The sequence below is a fragment of the Anas acuta genome, chromosome 4, assembly GCF_963932015.1.
Source record: "Anas acuta chromosome 4, bAnaAcu1.1, whole genome shotgun sequence".
Classification (NCBI taxonomy): domain Eukaryota; kingdom Metazoa; phylum Chordata; class Aves; order Anseriformes; family Anatidae; genus Anas; species Anas acuta.
The window spans coordinates 67791658-67815106 of record NC_088982.1 but is presented as its reverse complement, the minus strand read 5'-3'; the positions used below and the strand labels follow the sequence as shown (position 1 = coordinate 67815106).

At 43.5% G+C, this 23449-nt stretch overlaps 1 protein-coding gene across 5 annotated transcripts in view; it reads left to right on the top strand.

Annotated features, from left to right (window-relative positions):
• The window catches only part of UNC5C (unc-5 netrin receptor C), a 246798-nt gene that overhangs the window by 25104 nt on the left and 198245 nt on the right, over nucleotides 1–23449 (top strand). For 2 of the 5 annotated variants that reach the window (XM_068681761.1, XM_068681759.1), the window contains exon 1: nucleotides 20481–20673. The exons of the other annotated variants lie outside the window; for them this stretch is intronic. In XM_068681761.1, the coding sequence (XP_068537862.1) occupies nucleotides 20529–20673 (145 nt within the window). In that variant the 5' untranslated portion in view covers nucleotides 20481–20528. Of the gene's footprint in view, nucleotides 1–20480; nucleotides 20674–23449 lie in introns of those variants that run through there. 5 annotated transcript variants of the gene reach the window in all.

Sequence of the window (23449 nt, the reverse complement as noted above, 5' to 3'; positions counted from 1 at the left end):
GCCAGCACAGCGGCATCAGGGCAGGACTTTACTCTGTGCATTTAGGGTATGCCAGTGTGAAGCTACAAGTAAATGGGTATGTCTGCTTTCCAAAAGGAAAAAAAAAAAAAAAGTGCATTTCAATGGCAGAGCACGGTGGTTTGTTTTTCAGAACAGGACAGAGAGTGCTGATTTTCAGCTCTCTTGAATTTGTACCCCTGAGGGTACAGGAGAAAATCAGAGGAGAGGAGAGGGAGAGACAGAAGCAAATGAAAGATGTTAGTATGCTCTCCAGTTCCAGTTGTAATGATTTCTTCCCTCACATTCTGCTTGTACCACCACATTAAGCATTGTACCTGAATGCACACCAATTCTTCATAATTGCAAATACTTGTTTAAAAAAAATAATTCCAAATATTTAAAATCTAAGGGAGAAGATAAAATAAACAGTATAATCTGTGAGGCTTCACATAACCCCTGTTTTTTTTTCCTTTAAAGAAAAAGGGGAGGGGGAGAGAAAGAGGGCAAGTCAGATGAAGGAGCACTGGTCAAAGTATCTGCAGAACTGATAAGCAGTGGGAGGCTGTGCAGCGCTTGATGTATTGGGAGTGAGCACAGGCGGTGTTTCTTGAGGGACTGTCAGTGGTGACACTCAGACACGGCTGAAAGGAGCTTGGGCTGTCTTCCCTTCGGAGAACTAGCAGAGCCAGAGCCTCCCTCTGGTATTTTATCAGTGCTTGCATGAGGAGTGCCAGCTTACACCAAGTAACACATCCACTATCTCACTTGACTTTTTCTTCCCCCTTTAAGTCAAGGAGAATCAGCTCTTGGAGCACAGATAGCGTGCTCTGTGATTACAGCGGATGCAGTCACTAACATCTTGCAGCTGTTTTATAGTCCCTTTTATCCATTTCACAATGAAATGCCTCTCTTTGTTGCCCATAATTTATTTTATTTTCACCTAAACCTGTACTCTGATGAATACCTTCTTTATAGGACATAAATTAGTCAATTTTATCAGTCCTTAATAAATGTTCAATAACAGCTCTACGTGAAGTTAGTAGGATTTTTATGAACTGGTTTAGCCGAAACAAGATAGAGTATGTAGTGAACATTTACCTACCGAAGCCTACCATCAAACAAGGAGTCAGGGAAATAAGTATTTCTTGCATGCAATTTATATATAAGCCACAAGCCAGGGTATTCCTGAACATCACAATCAGTGATTCAACTCTGGCAGAGGCAGCCCTGCCTGGGTGATGGACCTGGGGAGGGAAAGGGGTCTGGGGATTCAGCTCAGAGGATACGGGAAATGGCTTAGTCCTCAGCTTGAGTCAGGCGTATCCAAGCCCTTCAGCAGGCATAAAGTCTCAAAGCTTGGAAATGGATCTGCACGATTCAGTTGAATAAATGTGTTTGACATTGAAGACAAATATTGTACTCAGTAGGCCAATTTTGAAGTCTAATATTCTCCTCTCCCAACTAATTCTAAGGCTTAATTACTGAATACCAATATTGTGTAATTCACAAATAATTCCCTGGCTGCCTTTTGTTCACTTGTGCCTTTAGTATCAAATACTAAAAAGATTATCAGATAGCATGACTGGTTTGCAGATGCTCAGCAGTGCCAAAAAATATCAAAAGGCATTACTTGCCAATTCGCAAAGTGGTGTTCAACTGGCTCTGTAGAAGGATGAAGCATTATTCCACTCTTTGTTTTTCCAAGCCTGATTTTACACATGGTAATAAAACCTCCCCGTCACAATACTATTAATCTCCCAAATTTGAGAGGCAGACAGAACGAGTTCCCTTTGTCTTAATTCAGGAAAATACATGCTTTGTCTGTACTGCTTATAGTCATCTGCCATCACGCTGCTGTAGCCCTAGGACGTGTGAAGAGGACATCAGGCCTTTGTGTGGGGCAGATTCTGCCCTGGTATAAACAACTGCAGCTCTACTGACTTTAAATTACAGCCTCTTTTCCAGAAGAGGAAATGTTTGGTTCACTTTTATTAGCGTGAGAAAATACCTTTTTTCTATATGTATGAAAACTTTTTGAGTGTCGGTTTTCATTTAGCTGAAGCACTGTACACAGACGGGCGTAAAAGCAATATATCCAGCAGTGGAAATTGCTAGAATTGATTTCTCTACCATAAATTGAGCTTATTTTTAGCAATAATCATATTGCATGATTACATCTAGAGATGTGATAGAGGTGTGCAGTTTTTTGCCCCCTCTGATGAAGAGGTGGCAGTCTGAAACTTTCAGCATTCCTGTGCTCAGGGTGTAAATACCAGTGTGGGAGGGACTGGGATCTTCCCTGTGAATGCATCTCCCATCGTCAGACAGAGAAATTCAGATATTTCCACCTGACAGAGAAAAAGGTGTGGAAACTGAATTTCTGCAAAACCCTTGGGAAGCAGCAGAATGTCTCTGATCTTAGGATCTCACCTGGTGCTCGCCCACCTCCAAGAGAGGAGCCCTCCAATGTTGCCATCCTTTAATCTCAGAGAGGCGTGGAAGGCACCACAGAAGGTCTTTCCCTATGTTAGTTTATTAAAGTCTACACCATAATTCTGCACTGAAGCTCAGTTTAGTCCTGGCTCTCCAATTCCCTGCACAAAGCGGTGAATTCAGAATAGTCCTCGTTGTTTTTCCAAGCTGCTGGCCTAGATCTATTCCTGAAGCAGAGTGTCTATAATCCCCCTGAACCACCACATATGGCAGCCACAGGAAAAATAATGCAGTGCTGCCAGCCAGACTGACAAAGAAAGAGTGACATGGACCTCTCTTTGCATAGACTTCTCTCCCTTGCTTGGCTTTTTTTATTGCGGGAGGTGACGGCAGCCAAGAGTGTTACCCTGAGCATCCTCAGTGAAAGCAGCAGCTTGAGCGAGCCCTTCTGCCTGTGAGTTGCCACCACATTTGGTGCTGGCAGGGCTGTAAGTGCTCCGCCACCAAAGGCAAAGCCGTACTCCCTTCTGAGGTGGCTCGAGGCTGTGGGGTGCTAGCCATGGCTGTGATGTTTCAGAGAAGCCGTGTATTGCTCCTGACCACGTTAAAGCTGTCTGAAACAAAGGCTGGTGGTTTCTAGGGCTACCTATCCATTTCCTCAGACAGGCGAGCACGAGGACGGGAGGAGAAGGACGTTAGAGCAGCAATTAAGTGAGGTGGTATTAAGGAGCCACAGCTGGCCACTTAGCTTGTCATTAGCAACCATTGCTAGATGCGAGTTGGGAAACCCTAGAAATCTGCTGAGGAGGCCTGAGATGGCAAAACTGCCGGGACAGTTTTGAGCTCAGATGTTCAAAGGATTAATGAACTTTAGGGAAAACCACCTGCCGACAGATCCAAATCCCTTTTACCTCACCAACCTCCAGAAGCTACCATGAAGTTGAGTCCATTAAGCTTTGAACTTCCCAGCCTCAGCAGAGACTGCAGGACGACTACATGCATATAAGGCGCTGCTGAAGGAACACGGTGGTGTTTTAGGAAACCAACCCACCACACAGGTTGATCTCTTGTAGCACCAGTCCCTAGAAATAATGAGAGTTAGTGATTTTGGGGTGATTTTTCCCCTTCTGTGAGAGGAGCACTTAAAAACAGGTTCTCTGGTGCTCTCCTCACTTCCCCTCAGGTTCAGTGTTACTTCTGTATGCGGGACTCTTACAGCTGTTATTGCCATATAATGCAACGAATGACAAACACTGCTTAGCATACTGATTGGGGGCACTGTCCCTAGCTTAATCTACGTAATGCCCCCACTGCAAGATATAAATAGATTAGGAGAGAAAATCCAATAATTTCTCCATTCTCCCACCAGAGCAATACACATGACATGTTCCTTGCCACCTAATTGCATTACATGGCAGGGATGCAATAAACATTTAATGGCAGTCACAGTCATCTGTCACTTCCCTTTAGATTGGTAATGTTCAGTATGATTTACATGCTTAACACTATGATTTTGGAAGAGGTGGGGGGGAATATGAATAACCCACATCAACGTTGCTGTGCTTCTAGCTAAAACACTTTCTTTAATTAGGGTTAAAAAAAAAATAATAAAGGAAAATATTGGGTACCCAGAACTCCTGAGGTTCCTTAATTAATCCCTCATGAAACCACAATGGGACTTTAAAAGTGTTGGGCCTGACTTATCCAGGATGCTTCTTTAGTTTTGTACCAGTCACTTGCCGCTGAGATGAAGCTGGAGTTCCACTGGGGAGTTAAGTGCAAATAATTAGAAGTCTTTTAGGAAATATGTTTGAGTCCCACTCTAGCTTGCTACTTGGGCATCTTATATAAATTACCGTATTTCGGAAGGAGGTGTGGTGGGTGCTGGAAGCAATGTGGTCTGAAATATATATATATATATATATATATATATATATATATAAATAAATAAATATATATATATATATTTCAGGACTTCCTGAACATAATTGATCTAAACAGTGCATCTTCCATTAGCTTCAATGAGAACAGGGCAGTTCCATCATCAAAGTCTGTTAAAAACACGGAGACCATGAAATATAGTGTTCATGTTGAACACTTTAATGGAAAAGCTACAAATCCCTGTGGACATGTTAATATCCAATTATATTATTTTTTTCCCCCGGGGAAGGCGGGGGGAAGATGCTTAGCCACACTTCTCGTAAAGCTGCTCTGCTTTCCCTCTCGTAGGGTTTTACCATGTGACAGGTAGCGTTACACATCCAGAGGCAAAAGCAGCTGCTTCTAAATGGGGAGAAGGAAAGTGTTCACGGACTTTTCCTTACAGCAGCATCGGGAGCTGTGCTTTTGTATACACAGATCGTTAGCTTTATTGAGCAAAGTTAAATGGCACTGCTTCAAAAAGTGTCCTCCCCATACCATTTTTAAAAATTATTATTATTTTTTACTAGATAGGCATGAAATACTAAAAACAAATTGCAGTGTAGGCAAGACCAAAGCATAAACCAGGCACAGTAACAAAGTTAGTGTGAATTAGAACAGAGGCTTTTAAAGACAGATACAGAGGCACCGTCTTCTTTCAGGCAGACCACCAGCAAGTTGTCATCTGGTGAAAACTTTCAGCCAGCAAGAATTTGAGCCGAACAGTAGCCTGCAGGTGACAGTCCCTGAAGCCCATTAGCAGTCCCCTGAGGCTTGCAATCCTGCAGCTGAGCCCATTCCTTACTCTTTCTGAGAGCTTGTTCCACATTTGTATTCACTTTGCTGTGCTCGCGGCTCGGGAGCAAGCTGCTCTGCTGGAGCACTGCAGCTCCCCGGCAGCGTGGCACGGTTTCCTTTCTCTGCCTCCTCATGTCAGTTCTGACAAGGATTGCTCAAAGGTTTCCTCCCGTGGTTTTGCTTTGGGCCTCCGTGCTTGTAGAGAAAGGGGACCGGGGGCTGGTTTTCTTGTTGGGCAGAAAGTCAGCGTGGGGTCTTTCACCAAGGGGTGGGACGAGCAGAACAGAAACACAGCGCTGAACTGCTCCGTCCTGAGCAGAACACCTGGAAATTGTGCTCAGCAAGGACAGAAATCAATCTGATGTCAAAAAACATGAAGTAGAGAGGGGAGAGATTCACTTATTGATAAACTCTCCTCTGTGGTTTGCCAGCGAGTTACCTGCCGCACCGCACGGTGCTCAGGGCTGCTGCTAATTTGACGAGGTCGCTATCTGCAATGCAAACAATTACCAAAGGTGGCAAGGCAGCTTTTCTTGTATGAATCGCTAAATCATTAACTTCTGTGTCACTGAAAAAGTATCCTAGCTACTGGTTGTGTCCTTCTCAATCAATATCCCCAGACAGAGTATCCATGTCCTTTATCCCCCGCAGGAATGACTAAACCTTTCCACCAGCTCCGAATCACTCAGCTAATGGGCGCAGGAGCAGAGACCTTAATTGTCCCTGACACCAGCACAACCACTTTTCTTCTTTGCATATCAATACTATATGTCTCTGTCAGAGCAGAGGCAAATTGAGTTATGAAAACGCTAAGGCTGGTCTCAGAGTACATTACATCAAGTTCGGGGCAGGCTGACTTGATTCCGCTAACATACCTGGGAATTTTAATATCCTTCTGAAAGCAGTTATTTGTCATTCATTGTTGAGCTTGTCTACATTACACGGCTACACAGGTGTGTAAAACAAAAACAACAGAAAACAAAACCAAAACAAAACCAAAGCAAAACATGAAAACAAACAAACAAAAAAAAACCCAAACAAAAACAAAAGAGGGGGAGCACTCTGGAACTTCAGGGATAACCCGTGCCAAACCAAATTGCGGCACTGGGGAAGGGCTGAACAAAACACACAAAGCCACGACGGTAGCCAGGTAAATGAGATATATAAATGAATAAATATACATTAAAAAAGCACAGTAAGGGGAAAGTGGAGCCGGGCGCCTCCCGTCCCGGCGCAGGGCGGGGATGCAGAGCGCGGCGCCGCTGCCCCCTGGCGGCCTCGGGTGGGTGTGCAAAATCCCCCGAGGGCCCTGGGAAAGGGATGTGCGCTCGCCTTGCCAGCCTGATGGGGAAGCTTTAATACCCAGAAAGGTTTTGAGGCGTTTAAAGCATTTTAGCGCTGCCTCCAAATCCCCGTGAAACTCCTTGCAGAGCAATTAAAAGAGAGGGTTGCAGCTATTTTTATCAGTCCCTTCCATTCAGCGATTCTCAGGTTTTAAAAGACTTGGAGAAGATGGTAACGACTGAAATTTTGATTGTTGTGGGATTTGTGTGTGTGTGTGTTTGCATTTTGGCTTTCACTTGAATTCCCAGTCGTCTTCAATAGTAAAGAAGCAGCTCAGACGAGAGAGTTACTCCTGTTACGTTTCACAGGCTATGCCACGTTTTGTAACTTTCCAAAAAGAAGTTGAAATACTGTCAGGACCAGGATAACTTGAAAACTTAATTGTATTTATTTATTTATTGGAATGGTTTGAAAAATGCAGTTAGTAATGGAGCCAGCAGCACCCGTGAGCACGTACATGACTGCCGAGCCAATTCACGGCTTTTGGGGATGGCAGAGCAGGAATGAGTTCAGTGCCCTCCCTGGCTGCCCACTTATGCGTGCTTTACTTGAATTTTCCGCTAATGAGATATATTTTCCTTAACTAAAAAGGTTATGAGGATTGCTCCCTGTTGGTGCAACTGGGAATTTGTGGTCTGAGATGTCAGAAGCTTTGTTTTTTTTAAGGATCGCAGGCTTTTGAGGAATCTTCCCGCACATCTAATAACAGAACAATATTTTGAAGCTGTGTGCATACTGGTAGTGTAAATACATGTCTCTTTCATCCTGTCCCACATTTAGGGCAGGACACTGCACGCTTTAACCCGAGGCAGTCACCCCAGTGGCAAACCCCATAAACCTGCTGCAACCATGGTTAGAGCACAGGAGCACTGCTGCTGTGGGAAAGCAAGGTGCTCCCAAAATATGTGGTAGTCTGTGTGGTTCCCCCAAATCTGCCCTTTCCCCCCACCTCCTGGCTCTGCTTTCTGTGGAAGTGCTTGCATTTGGGGGCAAGTGGGAGAAGATGCCTGCTGTTACACACCAGCTTGAATATTCAGCTTTGTGGCTTGTTTATTATTGTTGTGCTTCAGGCCTCGTTAGAAGTTTTGATAGAAGTATGTACATATAATATATAGTCATTAACACATTTATTATTTGCAAATCTGCAGTTAACTGGGGCTATTAAACCAGCAAACGTGAACAGCCTGTAACTGTTTCTAGATTGCCTGGAATATACACTTAAATCAGATCCTGCAGTGGTGTAAACTGGTGTAACTCCATTGAAACCAATGGTACTGTGAAATTTAAAGCAATTTGAAAATCTAGCCACACCATATATTATTTGTTAAGAATTTGGGGAAGAAGTTTTATTTATTCCTTTGAGGCCAATCTCAAAGAAGGCTAGATTTAAAAACAAAGTCACACAACCTATCACTAATTTTATAGGTAACACATATCTTGGCAGCATACATTGTAAACTGGTATAACAGCTGTAGCCCTTGGATTTTTTTTTTTTTTTTTGGGGGTGGGTGGGTGGGGGAAATACATATATATACATTTGCATGGCATACAAAGTATGGGTCCATCAGAAATAAATAATGTTTGGTAAGCTGTTTTCATGCTCTGAGAGGGACAGGCATGAAGGCCCATGGTGGAGAAGACTGCAGAGGATCAAGGAGCACTGGGTTGAGGTCACTTGGCACCTTAGCCTGATGCTGGATGAGCAGGCAAGCTTTGTGTGAAACCTGGTGGGAACCCAGAGGTACAGGGCTCAGCAAGGCAGGGGTGAGATGCTCTGACCGCCACAGGAGCTGGGTCAAACCTATGGAAACTTCCCTAGGAGTTCAGTGTCTGTGCCATGCGACCAGGCTCCTGCTTTCAGGCATTTTGTCTGTAAGGATTTGGGGTGGGGAGACTTTCCCATTTTTCTTCTAAACCTGTACTTGTTTGTTTCATGCTCTCAATGTGCTGCCTTGTCTATCATTACCTATTCATCAGAAGCCATGAGAGTCAGCTGTTTGGTCCTCTGAGTGTTCTTGCCTTTCTTTAATGCATTTCTAAATTGCTTAAAAGTTTATTTGTAGCAGTAACAGGCTGTGCTATCCTAATTTTCATCTGCATCTTTGTAAAATCACGTCAGCAGCCATCAACGTTTAAAATCATTGCTAGCATATTTCAATTATATCCCTTTGATGCTGGTAAAGGCTGTTTAAGAATAAAATAACAACCCTGCACTTAATGCAATCAAAGTTTCCTCAAAACTGGTTTATAACATCATCACTCATTCTATATGGTTGAAAACATTTTGCGTAATGCTATTAGAGTGAGTTGCCAGTGAACAATACAAGTGAATATTGATTTTAATATGCACAAATAATTCCTTAAATCCCCAAATGCTTAATGAAAATCTCAGTGTGTTCTTATAAAATAATTCACGGATGCTAGCTGGATAGCATGCAAAGAACGATAGACTCTTCCATTTCAGACTACAACGCGATATATGGCATACTTGTTTATCTTACCTGGCCTCCAGGTAAATAGATTCATTGCTCTATAAATATTTGACAAGCTCTCATTTATTTATTTTTTCTTTCCTTCAAAGAAGATCAGAGAAATGTGTTTCTAAGGCTCTGTCTGCACTGAGAACATTCATAAGCTAATTCCCAGGGTTATCCGTGATAGGAGCCCTGGTGCTGACGATGCTTCCTAGTCAGACCTATTTTTAGCACAATTTTACTTAACCGGAATGAGAACTAGCTGCACTGAGAACCAGAGGGGGTTTCTCCACCTGACGTCATCCTCTCACAGCATTTCACAGAATCATAGAATGTGGACACTCCTGTGGACACTCTCCAACAGTTTTATGTCCTTTTTGTACTGTGGTGCCCAGAACTGCACACAGTGCTCGAGGTGAGGCCGCACCAGCGCAGAGCAGAGCGGGACAATCACCTCCCTTTACCAACTAGTGATGCTGTGCTTGGTGCACCCCAGGGTACAGCTGGCCCTCCTGGCTGCCAGGGCACACTGCTGGATCACGTTCAGCTTGCTACAAACCACAGCCCCAAGATCCCTCTCTGCAGGGCTGCTCTCCAGTGTCTCATCGCCCAGTCTGTATGTATAGCCAGGGTTGCTCTGTCCCAGGTGCAGGACCCAGCACTTGCTCTTGTTAAACTTTGTGTGGTTGGTGATTGCCCATCTCTCCAATCTGTCCAGATCTCTCTGCGAGGCCTTTCCACCCTCATCCGTGTCCACAACTCCTCCAAGTTTGGTGTCGTCAGCAAATTTTCTCAGAACACCTACTAGTCCTACATCCAAATCATTTATGAAAACATTGAAGAGGACTGGCCCTAAAATGGAGCCTTGGGGTACACCACTAGTGACAGTCTGCCAGCTTGATGCAACCCCAGTTACCACAGCCGTTTGAGCCCTGCCCGTCAGCCAATTGCTCACCCATCATATGATGTTTTTGTTTAGCTGTATGCTGGACATTTTGTCCAGTAGGATCCTGTAGGAATCTGTGTCAAAAGCTTTACTGAAATCCAAAAAGATCACATCAGCTGGTTTCCCTCAATCGACTAGATGGGTGATCTTATCATAAAAGGAAATCAAGTTAGTCAAGCGGACTGGACGGCCGCGTGTTTCCCTGAGCCCTCTGTCCGGGTAGCCACATCGGTGACTGTGGCTGGAGAGGCCGCAAGAGATGCGAAGGCCATGTTTTTCTGCCTGGTGGATACATGGCTGGGCTCTTCATGAGCAGGTTACAACCACCGTTGGGAAAGACTGTTGGAAAAGCAAAGTGAGGGTGCCCTTCCTGCTTGCCCTGCCCGGGTGCACTGCTACGCCTGAGGCGCCATGCCCCGCCTGAGGCGCCATGCCCCGCCTGAGGCGCCATGTCCTGCCTGAGGCGCCATGCCCTGCCTGAGGCGCCATGTCCTGCCTGAGGCGCCATGCCCTGCCTGAGGCGCCATGTCCTGCCTGCCCGGCCTGGTGGCCGCACTCCCCAGGGGCTGCCTTTGTACAACATGGCCTCTTCTCTCCCGTGGCCCTCTGCCACTTGCAGCCAGCAATTTTACAAGGTATGTAAAAGCGGGGCACTACTACGCATAAAGAACTCACCTGAGATGGAAAAATCACTTTACTTGAAAGCCACCGAGCAACAGGAGACAATCAGACATCTGAGTCACTGGTAAAGTAGGTTAGATTTGAATTAGTGACCTATGGTGAAAATGTCCGTATGCTACCAGTGCTCCCTGGAGATATGCATTGACCTTTCCTCTGTGTGGTCATTAAGCAAAAATTGCATTTTTATCTCCCCAGCTTATGCATTAAGTGCTAAGGGAAATGCTATAAACAGAAGAAATACTTTAAAACTTTACAAAATTGGTAATATTTGTGCAGCTTTATAACTTTTTTTTATGCTTTTGCCTGATCTTATTTTGAAGACAGTTTGCTGTGCCAGGGAGACTTGGCACCTGTGTTGTAGTGTGAAATCACCACCCAGTAGTTCATGTTGCTGCCTATGATTTTGCTAGTCTGAGAGATGCAAAAGCATGAAGGACATACTGATGCTACTGATGTCTAGCAAGCGCTGCATTTTAACATGAATGTAGAAATCCTTACCCTCAATCTGGTCTGCATTTACCTTCATCTCTTTTCTGAAACCTCCACCAGTTGGTCCATTTTGGCTTCATTTTGCATAGGTTCCTGCATGGAGTGTTGTTCCTTCTCCAAGGAAGGGGAAATGTGACCCCAATAGCTTCACCCCATTGAATTCAGTTGAGTAGATGGCTTTGCATCCCCTGAAACATTTAGGGCACCCATTACCACCTTTTGTCCTCCCTGGGATCCCAGGGAGGGTGTCAGCAGCATGATGTACCCGTGTATGCAACACTCATGCACATCCACGCGCACACACAAACTCAGACACCATCGCAGCATGTGCCTTAAAGCAGAAACTATTCCACTCCGTTAAATTGCTTTGAGATTGTAAATTGCTTTTTGATCCTTTGGGATGAAAAGTTCTATATCAATGTATTATTATTAATGACAACAAATTATTCTTAAGGCAGCGGCACTGCTTCGCTTCCCATGGAGCGGAATGAGCACGCCGTTTCCTCTGAGCACACCCGAAATGCAAAACGAGCCCAGCAGCCGGGCAGCCTGAAGTGAGCACACAGGATGTTTTGCCATTCCATGTCCACTTTATTCTGCTAAAACATTGCTCCAGGTCTCCGGGAGGTGCGTGGTGCCACCTTCCTGCCCTTGCCACCCCCTCATGCGCCTGGCTCCAGCCGCGCCGTCTCCATAGCGCAGTGGTAGCCCTCGGTGGGAGCAGGCGGTAACAATGCCTTCTTTGAGAGGCTTTTGCTTAAATCGCGATTTAGTTGCTGAAATGTTTCCACCGTTTATTTTTCTAGGATCCCTTCCAGAGCTGTGTGCTCGTAAAGACCTGGCTGTGGAAGGAAATTGGGCAGGCTGCTGGTGAATCGGCCCCTTGTTTGCCCGGCTCCCCTGACCTGTACAAGGGCTTGTGGCGCTTCCAGGGCCTCGGTTGCTCACTTGCAGGGCTTAGCTGATAAGTCATTTTGGGTTAATGAATAATTCAAAGCCAAACTGTGATAATGGACAAACCAGCCTTGTTCAGGAGCTGAAAACCTAGAAGGCAGGCTGGTGGGAAGTGCGGCCTCTGGCTCCCTTCCTCTTGTGACAGCATCACCGCTAAAGCTGCAGGCGGTAATTTTGACCGGGCTGCTGATACCTTTCTCCTGAGGTGCTGCAGCGGGCAACAGAAATGGAATCAAGCTGGGCACAGAGGAAGGGGCAGCCGAGGCTTGCTAGCAGGCTGCAATTGCTGTGTACTGTAACCAGAGGATCACATGTGATGGGCTCTCCCCTGCTCCAGCACTTACCCTGATTAACTCTGCCGGATAAGCAGAAGGCAATTGTTAAGTACTTCAGTATGACTGAAGCACTTAAACAAACCCCTGTGTTGTATTCACTGCCTATAGAGCAGCTTATTTTTTCTTATCCTGCCATCGACTTTTAAATATTAAGAATTTATTGCTTTGAAGGATGCCCCGTGCAAAGGCATCTTTCACAAGGCAGAGAGGCTGACAACGTTTAACATTTGTTCTGGCATTTTGGGAGCGCTGTTAACAAAGTGAGCTTCACAAAGATGCATTTCAACCAAGAACAATAGAAATGTTCAGCATGATATATTTGCAGCCAAGCAAGATCAGGAACAGCTTTACGCAGGCTTAAGAATGGGAGAAGCAGAGGGGTGACAAGCATTGTAACAGCAGATTTGTTCAGCCGTTCTTTTCCTTCTGTTTTTACAGTAAGTGAAAGGCTGTGGCAAACTGTTTTGTGCGAGGAACGTGTTTTCTGAAAGGAGCTGGGAGAAAAACAGCAAAAACTAGCTGTGACACAACTCCCCCCACCAACTATTTCATACCAGGTTTTCCAGGCTGAAGTAAAGCCAAATCATGAAAACAGTTCTCACTAATAACCGTAATTTCATACAAAATGTGTTTATTTGCTAATTTGGAATGTCTGAGAACAGAACAAGGTGAGAAGGCTGGAGAGAATAAAAAGAGAAGTTACCTTTTCTTTTTTTTTAATCTTTCTTTCTGCAAAACCTAAAAAGATTCATATAGCTGAGATTTCAGGAGAGAGGTGGGAAGGGGCTGGGTAAATTGGTGGTTTTATCCAGTGCTGCTTTGCAGGAGTCCTACTTTGTGGCAATGTCACAATACAGATGATAGTAACTACTCAAGAAGACCAGGAGTGGGGTGATGGCCAGTTTTTTAACATTGGAACAAAGTTGGTAGATTTGCCCTTCTGGATAGTATACTTTGCTACTAATCTGATAGAAAATAAGTGCAGTCAGTCTTCTGGAGATCAGGGAAATATTGTGAACAGCAGAAATTTCTTTCTTCCTCTTCAAAAGGGAAGAGTGAAGAATTCAGCAACTGTGGGCCTGAGTTGCTGGGCATCAGACAGGGGAGAATTGTTAGGAAATTCCTTTGCAGGATTTGCTGAAGAGTATTACAGCTGAAAAATGTCATTTCTGTAGAGAAGACTACAAGAACGATAAAAGGAAAGTCCTTTTTACCCAAGCTATCAAAAGGCAGCACTGACAAGAAGAGGTTTTAGGTTTTATGTGTCTTTTTTTTTTTTTTTTCCTCTTGCATGAATGTTTGTGTTAATTTTCAAATACATAAACACAGGGCTTTGATCCAACAAATACTGGGCTACGTGATACCTACTTCATGCCTATGTTTTGGCACACAACAAGAGGGGAATGAAGAGAAAGTCCTGTCCTTGGAGAGCTCCGTGAGTTCAGCATCTGGGAAGCTTTCCCATCTCCTTGGCGTGGGACTGTAGGTAAGATAATTAGGGGAGCAGTTGGGACTTCTGGATCTCTTCAGAATTACCTGAGGCACAGATCATGATCCCATGCTCAGGTGTAGCACTGGGTGAATATGTGCCTTTGTAAGAAGATGCTAGTTCCTAAAGCTAGTTTGTGTAAAGAGGTGTTCTTGTGGACAGATGTAAATGATGTGGATAGTAAGGTTAACTGCAGCTGTCATTTGTGCCAGAGTAATCAAATATAAACAGTAAGAGTCAATAGGATTTTGGCCTGGTAGGCCAGATCCTTCATGGAACAGCTCTGCTGTAACCACACCTTTCAAGTACAAGAGGTAAACCCATAGGAAGTGCAGCTCATTGTATGATGCAATATCATCATGGAAAAGGTAGGTATAATAAAAAGCCTAAACCACAGTAACTAGACCACATCTGCAGTCTGGTGCTCCTCATACAGAATGAGCCAGAATGTAACAGCCATGGCATCAGAACATCCTTAAAAAGTTAGGTAGGCATACTGTTTACAGGATTCATCAGTGAAAGGGAACAGCAGAGATCCAAAGAACTGATGTTATTACTGAAGACTAAACTAGTCCTCAGGGACAATTAAAGGTTCACATTTGCATGGATTATGTTTAATTTTATTTTAATTTTCTGAGAACTGACTGCTGTTGTCCTCCACTCAAAACCAGAGAAGTGGATGGCTAGGGACCTCTTTTTGTCTCTGCTTTTCTTCATTTCAGTTTTCCTAATGAGACCAAAATAAAGGATCCATTTATCTCTTCGCAGAGAGATTTAATATGACCTAACAAAGGCGCTAACAAAATAAAGGCTGAAAATGATAAAGATAGAATAGAGCACTAGTAATCTATTCACGTGGAATTGTGTGAATTGCGTGTGTATGTGTTTTCAAAAAACGAGCCAGCTACGCAGTCAGTCTAATCATTAGGAAATTAAGAGCAAAAGGGAAGTCAGGCAGAACTGTCCTGCTCAGAGGGAAGTAAACATATGGAATAAGTTGTTGAGCAAAGCTATCAAAACCAATATGTCAGTTGCAGAGAGACAAAGAGGGTGATGTATTTATTGTGAGTGGGGAGGGGATATTGACACAGAAACAGATGCAAGCAAGTAGGGGTGAAATGCATTTAAAGGGGATAGACTGGATTGTGTGGGCATAGTGTTTTATTGTGTTTTCTTGTGTGCCCAATAAGGTAGTGGAGAAATTTATTTTTACGTTGGAGTTCCTGTTTAACTGGATGGGAGCTGGAGAGTTCTTTTATTTATTTATTTATTTGTTTGTTTGTTTGTTTGTTTTTTTGTTTTCCAAACTAAAGGAGCATGGAGATGGAAAGCTTCATTTTTTATTTTATATTTTTCTGACAGCTACCATTTCAAGAACTTTAATTCTACATCCACCAGAGCATTGTTGGTCTCTGGTGTTACTGCATTGAGTGGACTTTGTCATTTTATACCAACAACTAGGATCTTCTGCAGGTTTTCCCTCTGAAGTCAATGGTTGTTCTGTTGGGGAAAAAAAAATAAATAAAAATATCTGCTGATGCTGTGATTCTGATACATTTGCAAGTTACAGAGCAGAAACAGAAACCATCTAAAGAGAATTTCATCTTCACAGCCCTTTACATGTAGAGGGCTCAGCCCTGCCCTGAAGGACTTGATCCCCTGCTCTCAGTGAAACTGCTCAGGCAAGTGGGGGACAGCCTGCACGAGCTATAAATTAAGCATCTTTGTGACATGGAAAATTAATTGGCAATCGGCTTTGCTTTTCCAAGAACTGATCGAGAGGCTTGCTTTTTCTCCCAGAGTTTTGGGCAAAGTGTCGGGTTTCTTTAAACAGTAGTTTTAATGATCCGAGCACTTCCAGGGAGTCCAGCTTCCAGCCCAGCCTTTCCCTGAAACATTGACTTCTTCCCGCAGACAGCTCTGATCACAGAGATAAGGCTGTTTTGTGAGAAGCCATCCCCTGCCCCCTGGGGTCTCCCTTGTGAAGTGTGCCGAAATGAAGAGAAGAAGGACACATCCTTTGGTCCAAAGTGATAGCGAGAAAGAAAGGAAGCGTGACCCAAGATCCCCTAATTATGGCTTGGAGCACAGAGATCCAAGGCCAGGGGTCTGGTCTTTGCCCCCATGCCACTTTTTCCTTTGTGTGAAACAATCCCCTAAGTGTGATCGTTGGCCTGTGTGTGCTAGCAATGCTATGTGCAGCCTGGAAATACTGCCCGCTGCTTTGCATCAGAACTCTCGTTAGTTTGTGCTTAAATGTCCCACAAAACAGTAATGTTACATGGGGTAACTGCTGCATCCTCTTTTAGGTCCCTGGGTTCCCGGCTTGTTGACCAAAAACTCAAGCTAATATTTCAGATGTTTCTGTCGTCTCTGGTAGATTCTTCACTGTTGTAATTAAAAAGTGCATACTAAATAATATAGCGTGGGATTTGTTTCTCTTCTAAAATTAGGTCTTTTTTACAGATTGATAGAAAAGAAGGCATTTGAAAAGTTGTACCAAGCCTTACGCTGGGAAAAGCCAGCCCTGCATGTGAGCTGGGCCCAGCCACGCTACCATTTGTCTCATGTTCTTTCAAAAAATTGCCTCTTTCCCAAGAAGAAATGTTGTCAATTATGTGTTTATTTCTACATCTGCTGGAACCATTTTCTATTAAATGAAGTGGGAGCAATGATTAATTGGTTGCTTTGGCTTTAAGGCTTGTGTAAGCTACAGTGCGATGAGGGGGTTTTTGGAAGCTGGTCTTCTGCCAGGAGTTGTCACTCATGTCGCTGACAATGCCGTCTCACTAGAAGGCCATATAATAACGTATTTCAAAATAAAAAGTCAGTTAGGGGAACATTCATCACTTTGAGAGCGTTTTCAAAGTGAGTGTCAGGCTTGTAATTCAATACTGCTTCAAAGCAGGGCTCCTGAGAGAAGAATTAATGGGAGAGAGGCACAGGCAGGGCTCTCCGTGTCCTTTCCTATCTAACTTTTCCTAACGGGAGAGACACGGCTTTTGGTCCTTGTCTCAAAGATGCTGGGTTCAGCCATGCCCAGCCACTGCTACCCACTAACATCAGCACAAGCTCAGGTGATGGTGCCCATCCTTTCCTCCATTGGAAAGGGACAGGGCTAATCTCACTGCTGGTTTTCACTCCTGAAAGTGCTCTGTTGTTACGAGGTCTGTGTGAGGTAAGATGTGGGTTAGAACCATGTTTTCCAGTTGGTTTCCCTCACTTCCATGCTAAGAAAAGGCAGCAGATGTGATGGAGCAACAATTCGGTGTGCTCTTCAAATTCAACAGCAGAAAATGTTGTATCCCTGAGTTCCTTGTACTATTCTGCTTTAGATCCTGACCTTATTCTTGATGGTTACCTCTTTGCAGCTGCCATTCAAAGCTGAAGTTGTGGGATCCTGGTACAAATTGATGTTTTGCTATAGCCTGTGGGCTGTGAAGCTCCACATCTTAGCCCGTGATCTACCCACAGTCATGTAAGCTCCTAGGAGGGTACTCGAGTCCTCCCGTGAACTGAGTGCTTTTACGTTTTCTAGATAATAGGGTGAAACTATCACATGTTAAATTGCTCTTCATGCTGGTTGAGGATGATTTTTATCAGTACTTGATTCAATCTTTAAATTAGTCTTGACATTTTTCCAGTGGCATTGCTTTGGACTGACATAAAGATGCTATTTTTTTTTCTGATCTCTGTGTTTCTGTGCACCGTGCCAGCTGGTATAGGTCTAGATGAGGGGGACCTTTCCACCGTTCCATGACAAATATATCTTTTGGTCTCTCCATGATCTTATCTAAAATCTCCATCAGACGTGGGAGCTGGTGGGGTTTTTAAACTTAATTTCTCTTAATCATATTTGGAATACAAATGCATCTTAGTCCTATTTGTCGTAAGTGTAATGCTGTTTTCTGAATTCCTTGTCCCTCTGGGTATTGGCACGTACTGCTTGTCAATGTCTCTGAGCAGAAGACCTCAGCTATCGCTGTGTGCAATCTCCAATACAAAACATGTCTGATGACTATAGACTAAAGGATCAAGGTGCTATCAGTGAAACTACACTTTGTTTTCACCTTTAGATATCTGGTAAATGAAAATTGTTCTTCAAGGTTTCAAAGGGGGAAGTGTTGAAAACTATTAGCTAAAAGCTTTCTGCCTGACAGCATTAATTTCCTATTCATTTCATTAAAGGGACATTTTTGGAGGGACATGTAAATTACAGCATGCTCCTAGCAAAATAATAGCTTCAGGAAAAACATGTAATAGCTCTTCTTAATCAAAATAAGGGCAAGTTGTTGTTTATCCAGCTGAGGAGCTGGCAGTCACTAAAGCTTGATTTTCTGTTTTCCACACTGAAGAAATTATATTTAAGATACAAACATGGACATATTTCAGTAAAGTACATACCTAGTGGTTATTTGTTTGTTCTGAATGTGTTTATGCTTTGGTTTCTTTTTTTCTTCATATGCCAGTCTCCCTGTCCACGCATCACATACCTTTTTCAACCCTGCCATGTTGGCCGATAAGAAGCAATGTTGCATTGTTGGATAAAACAATTCTGCCTCTGTAGGATAACACAGCAGATATTTTCATTGTTTAGATAAAAGCCGATGTTAAAATCTCCTGCTGGAGTTGAATGATTCTTGTCTTAGTCACATCATAGATCAGGTGGGAATTTCTGCTGGCGCTCGTGCCACGATGCTCAAGACCAGCTCACGTTAACTCTACACGTGTAGATAATTAACATGGAGTGGAAGGAAATCCAGAATTAGACCACTGACACTAGTTGAGCTTTTCAGAGAAAATTGGATGTAAACTGTCTGGAGATAGCTAAGGCCACGGCCTTCATACTAAACCAGAATAAATATATTTGTGAAATAACACTGCAGTTTAGTAGCTGTAATCCCTTGCTTATTGCTTATATACTCATGAGGATTGGTAGCATATTATGACATGTCGTGGTACCTCATGAAACCTGGGTGCTTGTCTCTAAAAAACTAAGGCACCGTAAAACTAGGGGCTAGTTTTTAAAGTTAAATATATGGATTTTATTTTTTCTAGTACGTGCTGTGTCAGATTTTCAGAAATGGAGGTGGTTTCTACTGACTAAAGGTTGGTGAATTTGTAGTGGGACAGTTGTGAGGAGGCTAGAAGGGTTACATGGAGATGGGACTGGACTGTGGACTATCATTACAGGCGACCACACTGTAAGCACCGACTTTTCCTTTAAAGAGTTTGTCAGCATTTTTACCCTGTCTATGTAGAGCTGGAAAAGGACAAAATAATAGCCCCCTGTTAGGACAACACATAGACTGGAAAGCCTATTCGAATCATTGTGTACTTTTCATTTGGCTTCCTTGATCTGCTCCAAGAAATGTATTTGCAGATTGCAGCATGGCAGGGAGCTGGAGCAAAGAGCTGGGGCCTCTCCACGTCATGTCAGAGGGCAGGAAACTTCTGATTAGTACTGCAACAAAATCCTACTTTTCAGTGCTAATGGCTGACTTTATTAATAGTGCTGTTGGTGCACATGGGAAGCAGGAAGGAGAAATCATTGAGTAAACCACAAAGAGCCATAACATTCCCCAGAAATCTCTCTTTTTTTCCCTAAGACATATGAAGTGTGGCATGCAGTATTCTTGCCTCTATTGCATTCTCCATCTGGCTGGTTACTGAAAGCTTAGATTCTCCTGGGCTTTTCTGAGTTATTTACTTTAATATTATGCCTTTTATAGAAAAGATTATCTTACAAACTGGATTCTCCATAGTGGAGAGATTTTTATGGTTTAATCCTGTTTTTGATATCTAATTCTATTTTTTCCCCTCAAATTTAATATCATTTCCCCTGACACACATACATAAACATGCACAAGATTTCATGTCTTATTTTCTGTAGTAGTGTCTCATGCAGAGATTCTTTTCTTACCACAGTTGATTGAGAAATAGCTCCTATGGGATTTGGAGAATTGTTCTGTACCTCCAGCCTAGGGACTGAGAAATCCCTGTGCGCCTTGTTCCCTTTAAATGGAGAATACAGCCAGAGCCCAATTAATACAGTGGGAATCCTTGCATTGATTTCAGTTACCTCTTGATCAGGCTGTCTTGTCTTTTCTGCTTCGTTATCATTATCACTGAGCATACCATAAGCATACCTTGTACAGAAGCAGTTTTAGGCATTTCATACGAAGTAGTATGGAAGCAGGTTTAGGAGTGCAGAATGGGGTCCAGAATTAACCATTTTTTTTTTCTGGGATGGTGCCCTTTGATGAGCACGGCAGTTCTGCTTTTTCTCTCTGTCCCTGCTCCTTGTCTCCCGGGTATGCACTCAACATTATGCTCAGTGGCATCTGTGCAATGAGAGTGAAGTCTGCTCCACACAGACTACTACACGGTGGCTGTAGGGCTCTGTTATAATATTATGGACCAGAACCATCAGATACTGAGCCTTGGCTGTGGGTGACCAGTAATATATTGGTTTACTTTCTTCCTGCACAATTTCTCTCAAGACATTGGCTCTTCAGAGGAGGGTTCAAGGCTGTAACACCCACAGCTGACACTTTTTTTTTTTTAATCAGAAGGTAATTAGTTGGCATACATAAGGGCTGGTGAAGGCATGGTTTGGGTTTCCCTGATGGAAGTGCTTGGGATGTGATGAAGAAAATCTTCTAATGCATAGCCACAGCATGATGGCTGGAGTTTTCTTGACTCTGGGATCACAGCAGGGGCTTTTTCTGCTCTTCTGCTATCCCACACATTGTGCTCACAGGTACATTGGTGCATTGTGCAGTGAAGGATGGATCTCATCTATTCCAGGTATTTAATTTTATGCTGGAATTTTTCTTTTGTTTTTGTTACTTTTTAAGACTTCCATATAAAGGTCTTGTGATGCCTTAGGCAGTATTCTGAGAGAGTTAAAGCAGAAAGTTTAGGACTGTGTTTAGTCTTCCCATTAGGCTGAAAGGGGTTTAGATTTCCACTGATTGACCACTGAACCCCTCCCTTCCTCCCTCCCCCAACCAACTCCACTTCTCTGGCCTGGATCAATGTCAGTAGTTAAATGGATCGGTTATTTGAAAGCTGTCTGTTGACCTTTCCTTTGTGATTGATTGCACGAAAAGTGCACGGGAGTGTGGCTTCCAGCTAGGCAAGCGGTCACTGCTGACGGCTCTCTTTCACTGCTCCCCATAGCCCGCTAGCTTTTCCCACAGAGGAATAGGCTGCCTGCAAAGATGCAGGACCGGAGAGTGCTCTCAAGTAACCATAATGAAGCTGAAAGCCAGCTCTAGTCTTCCTCAATGGCCAAGAGGAATTATTTATGAAGAGAAGACCAGGCCTGAGTGGTTTACTGGCCTTCAAAACACTTCCTGACCGGAGGTCTGGAATTGGAGAGCCACAAGAGCCCAGGGTGACAGTTGCCTAGGGGTGTTTGCCTGTGTCCTACCAAAAACAGGGAAGGAGGACAAAACCAGGGCCATCTGACTCTGATGCACACACCATCATGCACTTGCCGTCTCGTGCACGTGCTGTCCTAGCCAGGAGAAATAATTAACTTTTTTATCTTTCAATATGCATTTGAAATACAAAAACAGCCTGCAGGAGCAGATGCATAGAATTAGTCTTTGTGCAACTCCTCTTTCTTATGCTTTCTGAGTCTAAAAGTAATGTTGTCAGGGCCTTAATTTGCTTTAAATCTCCTGTAACCAATTCCATGGTAACAGGTTTTGATTTCTGGCATATGGAACATTTTAGTTGCTCCCAATTGTTAATGTTATGAATAATAAACCCACCTTTTAACTCCTAAAATAAAGTTTGACAGTGCAGTAAGTGACGTTCTGTTTGCACAGAAGCAGAGAATACAAATTACCCTAAATCAGGTAATAGGAAGCTGATGTATGATGATTATGTTGTTTCATCACCCACTTTTCAGTAGGTTGTGCAGGATCGGTAATTCACTGCATGATCTCCCTTTTAAATCACTTTCTTAATAAACATGTAACAACACTATCCTGATGTAGGGCACAGCTTGACTCCATGCTTAATCTATGTTTTACAAACCAGAAATACACCGCATGTAATGGAAAGGTTCGTAATGTCAATGCTCGGTTGTGATTATCAGGGAATTGCTCTCTGTAGAGTGTGGGGTGATACGGAGAGCTGGAGAGGAGGCTGGAGCAGGCTGGGAATGAGGGTTTCTGCTGGTAGATACCATGTACCAAAACCTAGAGTGAAGCCTATATTAAAGGTGAATGATGGGCAGTTTGACAGTGGAACAAAGGTATTATTTGATGACGACATTCACTATCAGCTGGCTTTTCTGTTGCCCATCACTGCTCTGTAGCTCTGGCTAGTGGAGGTTTATGTCATGCATGCAACAACTTTGGATGAAAGAGCCATCGATCTGAATGTGATTCCTATATTTAAAGGTGCAAGTGAAGAGGGCTTGGTCATGGTGCTGTTGCAGCATGATCAGCCAACTTTGCCCTTCTGACTGCTGGCATCTGTTTTGGGATTGTCACAACTTGTGCCTTGCTGTGTGGGTCTGGGTGGTGGAGGTGAGCACCCAGCTCTGTCGTAGTCCCCAGCTGCTGGGACATGGAGAAGAACCAGGCCCAAGTCTGCAGCTTGGTGAGGATTGTCCTTGGCTATTCATGGCTTTAAGGGATCTCTGAGCAGTCAAAAGTGAAGCTGTTATGGGGGAAATCCTGCAGATCCACCTGATGGATATTTGTTCTGTATGGTTCCATCTCCACTCTCTGTGTGGCTCCACACCCCTCTGTTTTCATAAAAGTTGTATAAGGCTTTTTCCCCCAGTTAAGGCAAGTAGTTTTATGAACTGTGCCCTTCTTTTCTCACTTGCTCCTCACAACAAGGGGCTAGTTATAGCAAAACTCCCCCATTTGCCTTGAATACCCTATTAATGAATGTCATCTGTTGCTAATGATGAAAAGTACTGATGGAGAGTCTTCACCATCACTTCCACATCATCTTCTAAATGGCTTATTAAAAGACCAGGGAGAGCTTGTTTCAGGGTTTATAAGAGAAAATGTAGCTCTTGTAATTGATAGTAGCTCTTGCTCATCTATCCAGTCAAAACTAATACCTTTCTTTTTCCTAAGGGGCGAGTGATCAAACGGTGACTTACCAAATCATAGGGAAATGAGATTGTTTCAAGCTTTAAAATGACTAATTGGGTGTAGACAATTTATTTTTTCTATTGGTGCGAGATACTTTAAGATTCCCTCTTCCAGAGGAAGAGAGGGAAGAAGGAAACAGGAGACAGAAAAGGAACAATATACACTAACAAAATTTGGCAGCTCTCCAGCCCGTTTGCTAATGCAGTTTGAAGCTGGTGCACACTCAGCACAGCTGCATGTTCCTTGCCCTGCTGGCTCATCTGGAGTGACTCCATGCACAACTCTGGCTTTACTCAAGGTGAGTTGGTTGGGTGTTAAGTAAAGCAAACCCACAGTATTTAAGAAATATTTCTGCTTTTAACATTGAGACATTTAGACTCATGCAGAACTGTCACAGAAATGGCTTTGTCCTTGTGCTCAGCTCTTTCACCAAAGTAGTGCAGAGAATCTAGCAT